The sequence below is a fragment of the Rhinopithecus bieti genome, unplaced genomic scaffold (assembly GCF_001698545.2).
Source record: "Rhinopithecus bieti isolate Rb0 unplaced genomic scaffold, ASM169854v2 scaffold_11964, whole genome shotgun sequence".
Classification (NCBI taxonomy): domain Eukaryota; kingdom Metazoa; phylum Chordata; class Mammalia; order Primates; family Cercopithecidae; genus Rhinopithecus; species Rhinopithecus bieti.
In genome coordinates, this window is record NW_016807677.1 from 119,186 (window position 1) to 127,489 (window position 8,304).

Genomic DNA, 8,304 nt, shown 5'->3' on the forward strand with positions numbered 1-8,304 from the left:
GTCGGGGCGTGGTGGCTCACACCCGTAATCCCAGCACTTTGGGAGGCCGAAGTGGGTGAATCACCTGTGGTCAGGAGTTCAAGACCAGCCAGCCCAACATGGTGAAACCCCGTCTTTACTAAAAATACAGAAATTAGCTGGGTGTCATGGCACATGCCTATAGTCCCAGCTACTTGGGAGGCTGAGGCAGGAGAATCACTTGAACCAGGGAGGCGGAGGTTGCAGTGAGCCGAGATCATGCCACTGCACTCCAGCCTGGGCAACAGGGGAAGACTCCGTTTCAAAAAACAACAAAAAAAATTCTCAAATGATTTTATTATCAGCTATAGCACAACCCAGGAAGGTGCATACAACACATATGGCAGTTTAACAGATCACTGTGAAGCAGACACCTGGAAATTGAGTGGTTACAGGGCCTTGCCAACATCCCAGAAGCTGGAAGTGTGCAGTTCCACACCATCCCGGCCTCACTGCCCACTGCTGAGGATGTCGGGAAGCGTTTGCCCCAGAGCTCAGGTTAGAGGTCTGGGGATCCAGAGCTGGTGTCTACAAGACAAGGCAGGTGTGAGAAGCTGTGGGTGCACATGCTCAGTGTCACCTGATGTTTGGGTCCATATATATGGATATTAGTCCTTGGTTCCTTATGCATTAACTGACACCCTTCCTTCACCCTCTTCCTACAGTGAGGTCTACCTCTCACATCCAGAGGGAGGTTGAAGTTAGGCCAGGCAGAGGCGTGCTACAATATACCTTGTAAGGACATTAGAACCTGGACGGAAATGTAATGGGAATGAAGGAAAGGGTGTGACTGGAAGGCCCCTGGAGAAGAGAGCAGATGCTCAGAGGAAGGATCTGCTTGAGTTTCCCTTCAGCTGTGACAGAAATCTGAAAACCAGTGCCTTCAACAACTAAGAGGGTTTTTTTTCATGTCACACAAGTCTACGGCTGTTGTGACTCAAAGTTGCCATCGAGAACCCAGCCTCTTTCTGCCTTCCTGAGCTGCTGTCTGAAGCAGGTGGCTGTCAGCCGAGGTTTACTGCCTTGTGGATGCAAGGTGGTTGCTGCAGTGCCAGCCTTTCATCTGCATCAAGGCGGGAAGAGGGAGGGCAAAGGACTCAACACGGAGTCGGTTGGTTGAGTCTCTCCCCTGTTAGGAGCCTGCCTCGGATCCTCTTGCAGTGACATCCACTTATGTCTCATTTGCCAGAACTGGGTCCCTGGCCACCCTGCACTGTAGGGGAGCCTGGAAAATCAACTTAAACAAAGCTGGTCACACCAATACCCTGAGAACAGACATTGAGAAGGAAACTAGTAGCTTTTCCTCAAAGAAATAATTTGCAGTGGGGACAATGAGACATCCCTCCCCCAAGCTGCTTTCTAAGGATGGTGGGCCCAGGAGGGTTCAGAGCCCTTGCTGCATGGAGTGAAACTTGGGGTCAGAGCTGAGTTGCTGAGGACTAAGAAGAGGCTGAGCTGTGTCTCCTGTGGTGCCCTTCCCAGCCCTTCACACGGCTTGCATCTTCTCCTTGAAATCAAAGCTGAACCCATATTTTAGTCTTCTGTTTTTCCCACCAATGATGTATCTGCTTGTAAATATGTTAAGAAAGGCTGGGCAGACAAGCTAAGTGGTGAGATGTTGGTGGGGACTCAGGTGCACACAACCCTGAGGGCAGCCCAGAGCTGTGTCCTTATGGGCTAGGGCTTCACCGTATTGGTCAGGCTGATCTTAAATTGCTGACCTCAGGTGATCCGCCTGCCTCGGCCTCCCAAAGGGCTGGGATTGCAGGCGTGAGCCTCTGCGCCCGGCCCTATCTTCCTTTTAGACTTGTAAGAGATCTCTACATATTCCAGATATCAATGTGTACATAGTACAGCAACTGAAAGGGGCACCAAATGATTGTGTCAACATTCCAGGTTGAGGTTTCATTCAGGGGTGGGGTCCTGTGCTCTGCAGGAGGACGAAGTCCTAGCCCGCAAAGCCCCTCTGGTGGAGGTCAGACTCCTCCTAACTACACACACATAGGAATCACTCTTAGATTTACAGTCAGAATTAGAGATGTTGAAACATTTTAAAAACAGAAGCGGCCAGGCGCGGTGGCTCAAGCCTGTAATCCCAGCACTTTGGGAGGCCGAGACGGGTGGATCACGAGGTCAGGAGATCGAGACCATCCTGGCTAACATGGTGAAACCCCGTCTCTACTAAAAATACAAAAAACTAGCCGGGCGAGGTGGCGGGCGCCTGTAGTCCCAGCTACTTGGGAGGCTGAGGCAGGAGAATGGCGTAAACCCAGGAGGCGGAGCTTGCAGTGAGCTGAGGTCCGGCCACTGCACTCCAGCCTGGGTGACAGAGCGAGACTCCGTCTCAAAAAAAAAAAAAAAAAAAAACAGAAGCATGTGAGTTGAAATATAAATTTCCACCTTCCTTCAACAAATCAGGATCCCCCAGTCCCACAGCAGCTGCCCTCTGCAGCAATGGCCTTCCTTACACAGGAATACCCTTCCGGTTCAGCCCAGTTCCCGTCACCCCAAGACTAGGTCCCCAACACTCACTTCCCCCTTGCACTGTCGGCTTTCTTATCCCCAACATATTTTGCATGTTCCGGTTGCTGGAATTTGAGTTTGCAACACTGATCTAGAGCAAAGCCTTCCATTTATATACAGGCAACGAGGAATGGTAGAGGTTCTTGCCCAAGGGCACACCGCCTATGATGGTACAGCCAGGCCTTCAGTGGGTCTCCTGGGACCTAGTCTCTCCTGGAGATGAACTAACACTGCAGATCCCAGGGACTGCAGAGCCTGGGGGAGAAAGGGAACATAACTTGAGTTGGGGTCACTTGGGTGCATCTGAATTTGCTGGTATTGGGCTGTAGCAGTGGAACTCCTGGCCTGGCAGGGAGATGCCTAGTTGTCTCGGCATGGTGGCCCCCTCACCCCATGCCCTGTTCCCACGGGGAGAGAGGAAGCCACAGCGGTTGAGGTGAAAACCAGAGGTTGTGCAGCCCTGGCAGACAGAAGCAACCACGGGCAGCTGCAGCAGGCTGGTGGCCCACAGGCACCCTCCACACCCTTTCTGCAAACATTGCTGCCATGTGCAGAATTTTGGAAACGTGCAAAGCCTGAGAGTGGGCGCTCAGGAGCCCTCCCTGGTGTGTGCAGGCGGCCCTCAGCGACTCAGCCCAAACCCCAACCATGGACATCAGGCAGCTGAGGGTTAAAAAAAAAAAAGTTATTGATGCACAGATGGCTGTGGTTTGAGTAGAGGAGTAGGAGGAGGGAAATGGAGCCTTCCTTGTCTTGCTCCAGGCTTTGGTTGAGATGTAGGCCCTGCCCTGGGAGGAGGGGGCGGCAATGAGGCACACAGGCTGGTGGCCAGGCTGCAAAGCAGCAAGCCTGCCCCTTGGTGGTCTGCCTGCTGCCCTACCTGTGTCCTCCCCGCCGGCTCCTCCTCTCCTCTTGTTTCAGGGAGTTCTCTCCTCCTCTGTCTCCCCTCACTGCAGGCTCATGTCCTATTTACCCTGTGGGATCTCTCCTGTCCAGGGATGACTCAGAGATGGGTCTGGAATGTCAGGAGAGCCGGAATGCAAACAGAGACGAGTTCAGACCTGCCCCACGATCAACCCACCAACGTCAGGCATATATCCCCTGCAACCATTGTGTGGTTCTCCGTAGAATGAGGGGCTTGGCCTAAATGAACTTGAGGCCCCTCATCCAGGCATAAAAGGCCCCATAATAGGCACTGGACCTGCAGGCCTGATACTAGATGCGGCTGCCTGAGCCTGGCCTGAGGTCTAAGAGCCTTCTGGCCAGAGCCCATCTCCCTCCGTCTCCCCTTCTAAGCTGCCCCTTGAACTGTGCAGACCTCTTCTCAGGATAGTTCTAGCAAACTTTCTGCTCTAGCTTCCTAGCCTGGGTGTGAGAGGCGGCCTAAGGGCCTGACCACAGCACCCAGGCTCAAGCCCAGACCCTAACGCTCCCTCTGTGACCCAGGGCAGGTCAAGGCTCTTTCCTGACCCTGAGTTTCCATCACCAGGGACAGAGAGGAGTGACCCTGTCCTGCCTCCTGGACTCAGGCAATGTCCACCCTTCACTCCTCATGGATTTATGGAGCTGTGGCCACATCAGCCACTTTACCAGCTCCTGCAAGAACAATAATAATAGAAGTAAAACAGTAACAGAAGCAGTTTGAAGTAGAGCGAAGTCAGGACCCGCTGCTGTGGGTGAGCGGAGGGTGTGTTAGAGAGGACGGGGAGGAAAGGTGTTTCTGAGGAGGTGATGTGTGAGCAGAATTGTGGCAGGAACCATCGCTGAGCTGACCTGGGAGAGGACAGTCCAGGCACGGAAAGGACCGTGCAGAGGCCCTGAGGCACTGTTCAGGGATTGGGAAGAAGGCCTGTGTGATTGGCGCAGAGTGGGAACAGGTCCAGGGAGAGCGGGGCTCCAAGCAAGAGGGTCTGGGCTTGGGGTCCAGTGGTAGGACTAGGGATGGGATAAAACCCCAAACCCTTTCCCCAGGTGAGAGGATGTGGATGAGCAAAGTGGCTCAGGAGGAGGTCGAGCAAGCAGTAGCACTGATTCCTCCTGAGACGGAGGCCTGGCTCAGGAGCTCAGAGAAAGAGAGAGTCCAGCAGGCAGTGAACATCTACCCGATGGTGCCAGAGGTAGTGCAGGCAGCCCAGAGGAGACAGGACAGACTGGGGTTTCCTGGGGAGGCTGGGGAGCCCTCCTGGAGGAGGCGAGGCGTTAGAAGTAGATGCTGCCCTTCTGACCTCAGAAGTTCTTTCTAGAGGGCTCCCTCCGGTAGGGCCCAAAGGCAGCACTGCCCCAGGGAAGGACTCCCAGGCCACGAAGTACAGAATCCTGCAGGCGCAGCGCTTGGCCGCCCTGAACGCAGTCCTGTGGGATGAGGAGACCGGTGCCTGGTTCGACTACGACCTTGAGAACAAGAAGAACTGGGAGTTTTACCCATCCAACCTCACTCCACTCTGGGCCGGGTGTTTCTCTGACCCTGGCGTGGCGGACAAAGCTCTGAAATACCTGGAGGTGAGGGCACAGCAGGTGCCTGGGGTCCACTGCAGGCAGCACCGCCCCCTCCCGACCCTGAGCAGGACCTGCAGGGAAGGCCGCTTCCTCCAGCTGTGCCTCTTGTCCCAGTCTGCGGGTCCCGCGGAGCCACCGGGGGGCAGCTGTGAGCCGAGAAGAGAAGGGCCAGGAAGGGGACATCTGGCTTCCCGCCGGGCCCAGCGTCCTGGCTCCCAGTCCAGCCCCACCCACAGTCACGGGAATGTCTGGAACCTTCTAGGGCAGCCGGATCCTGATCTACCAATATGCCCCAGAATTGAATCCGAACCAACTTTGATGTCTGCTCGCAAAAGTCAGCCATGTATGAGAAGGTGAGCTGGCCTGAGCCCTCCCCGCACCCCAGGGCGTCCCCGTGGTGAGGCGGGAGGGTCAGGCTTGGCAGGGCCCAGGGCCAGCGCAGCTGGGATGGTGGCGGCGCCCAGTGGCCACTCCTGGGCACTGCAGGGGCTGCTGGGCAGGCAGAGCGACTTCTCCCCACAAGGATCCCATTGTTTGTTGTCCCTGTGACTGGGGTTGGGGTGGGGTGGGGCAGTGCCTGACCTACGGCCCGCCCTCTTATTCCCAGTATGACATTAGCAATGGTGGACAGCCCGGTGGCAGAGGGGAGTATGAAGTTCAGATGAGCAGGCCAGGGGTGGGCGGGCCATCGCCCTACAGGGAACTCCTGGGCTCTGCTGCCCACGACCCCCCACCCCAGGCCTCAGTGTGCTCTCCTGCATGTGGGCCCAGGGGACGAGCTTACTGGTGCTTCCTGTACCGTTAGGGTTAGGCAGGGCCAGTGCCCCTGTGTGGCCAGTGCCACCAAGGGTCTGGGGCTTCCCCAGAAACCGGGCCCCACTGCCCTGCCTCACCCAGGAGGGCTTTGGCTGGACGAATGGCGTGGTCCTGATGCTGCTGGACCCCTATGGCGACCGACTGACCTCAGGGGCCCAGCTGGCTTTCCTGGAGCCCCACTGCCTGGTGGCCACCCTTCTGCCCAGCCTCCTGCTCAGCCTCCTGCCGTGGTGACAGCCCTCCCCTCCTCACCTGGCCCCAGCTCCTATCCCATTAAACCTCTGCACCAGCTCCTGTCCCTTTAAATCTCTGCACCAGTTCCTGTCTTCCCCTGCCTCTTCATGCCCTCCTACCTCCCAGCCTGTCCTCTGATCAGAGTGAAGTGGGGGGCAGGCTCATGACCTGGAGGTCATGGGTTGGGGCCTAGCTCCCTCCTGGAACCTTGAATAGGGTGGAAATCCTGCTCCAGGGGGAAGACCTATCCCTCCTACCCCAAGTGCCCCAGCGCCAAGTCCCACACCTCCGGCCTTCCACTCACTTCTGTATTCCAAAGGCTTTATTGTTCTGCTGAAATGCTTACAAATACTGAAAACCCCCAGCCTGGGCCCATGCAACCAAGGGCTCAATGCTGGGAAGGAGAGCAGGGGAGGTGGGGTCCAAATAAATACATATAATTTATTTCTGCCCCTGATATTATTCCTTCAAAAGAGTCTGAATTTGAATGGATTGTCTCTAGATCTATTTATCCCCCAGGGCATCGTTAAAACAATTGTAAAATCAGCTGGCAATTAGTGGCTTTTAACTGCTGGACGTGCTCAGGGAAAGAGAGGAAGGGAGCCCTGCCAAGACCACTGTCACCCCAGAGTGGCTGTAGTCATCCCGAAAGCTGTATCTCTCTGAGAAGCAACCTCGTGGGCTTGACAGAGAGGGTGGGAAATAGACTGGGAACATAATTCAGCCAGTCGCTCCCCAAATACACAAATGAGCAATAATAGCACGCTCTGGGTAGAGTGGAGTGAGGCAGCCAGTACCCAGCATTGCCACAATGTGTTATCTAAAATGTTTGTTTTCCTACAAAAAGTTACAACACACACACAAACAGGAAAGTATGACACGCACACACACACACACACACAAACACAGGAAAGTATGACACACACACACAGACACACACACACACAAACACAGGAAAGTATGACACACACACACAGACACACACACAAACACAGGAAAGTATGACACACACACAAACACAGGAAAGTATGACACACACACACACAGACACAGGAAAGTATGACACACACACACAGACACAGGAAAGTATGACACACACACAGACACAGGAAAGTATGACACACACACAAACACAGGAAAGTATGACACACACACACAGACACACACAAACAGGAAAGTATGACACACACACAGACACAGGAAAGTATGACACACACACACACACAAACACAGGAAAGTATGACACACACACAGACACACACACACACAGGAAAGTATGACACACACACACAAACACAGGAAAGTATGACACACACACACACACACAGGAAAGTATGACACACACACAGACACACACACACAAGCAGGCAAAAGAAATTGTCTTAGGAGTGACCATTAGGCTGGGCACGGTGGCTCACACCTGTAATCCCAGCACTTTGGGAGGCTGTAGTGGGTGGATCGCCTGAGGTCAGGAGTTCCAGACCAGCCTGGCCAACATGGTGAAACCCTGTCTTCTACTAAAAATACAGAAATTAGGCAGGTGTGGTGGTGGGCGCCTGTAATCATAGCTACTTGGGAGGCTAAGGCAGGAGAATCGCTTGAACCCAGGAGGTGGAGGTTGCAGTGACCTGAGATTACAACACTGCACTCCGGCCTGGGCAACAGAGCGATACGCTATCTCAAAAAAACAAACAAACAAACAAACAAAAAACAAGTGACCACTATATACTAAAGAAAGAGTATCAATAAACAGATGGAAAGTATTAAAAAGGGCCAGGGGGTGTAGTGGCTCACCCTGTGGTCCCAACATTTGTTAGGCTGAGGCGGGAGAATCACTTGAGCCCAGGAGTTCAAAACCAACCAAGGCAACATAGTGAGACCCCATCTCTACAAAAATAAAAAAATTAGCCAGGTGTGGTGGTGCACACCTGTAGTCCTAGCTACTCAGGACGCTGAGGTGAGATTGCTTAAGCCCAGGAGGTGGAGGCTGCAGTGAGCCATGATTGTGCCACTGCATTCCTGCCTGGGCAACAGAGCAAGACCCTGTCTCAAAAATGACAATAATAAAAAAATAAAAATTAAGAAAGGGCTGGGTGTGCTGGCTCACACCTGCAATCCCAGTGCTTTGAGAGGCCAAGGCAAGAGGATCACTTGAGGACAGGATTTCAGGGCCAGCCTGGGCAACATAGTGAGCTGTGATTTTTTTTTTTTTTTTTT

The 8,304-nt window shown here is 53.9% G+C and overlaps 1 protein-coding gene across 1 annotated transcript; it reads left to right on the forward strand.

The window, feature by feature from the left end:
* The first annotated feature begins 2,915 nt into the window (after positions 1-2,915).
* Positions 2,916-6,501, forward strand: LOC108536342 (uncharacterized). The gene is made up of 4 exons (XM_017882998.1): positions 2,916-2,977; positions 3,538-3,626; positions 4,802-5,390; positions 5,904-6,501. The coding sequence occupies exons 1-4, from the start codon at positions 2,916-2,918 to the stop codon at positions 6,085-6,087; spliced, it is 924 nt and encodes a 307-aa protein (XP_017738487.1). The 3' UTR covers positions 6,088-6,501.
* Positions 6,502-8,304: the final 1,803 nt, after the last annotated feature.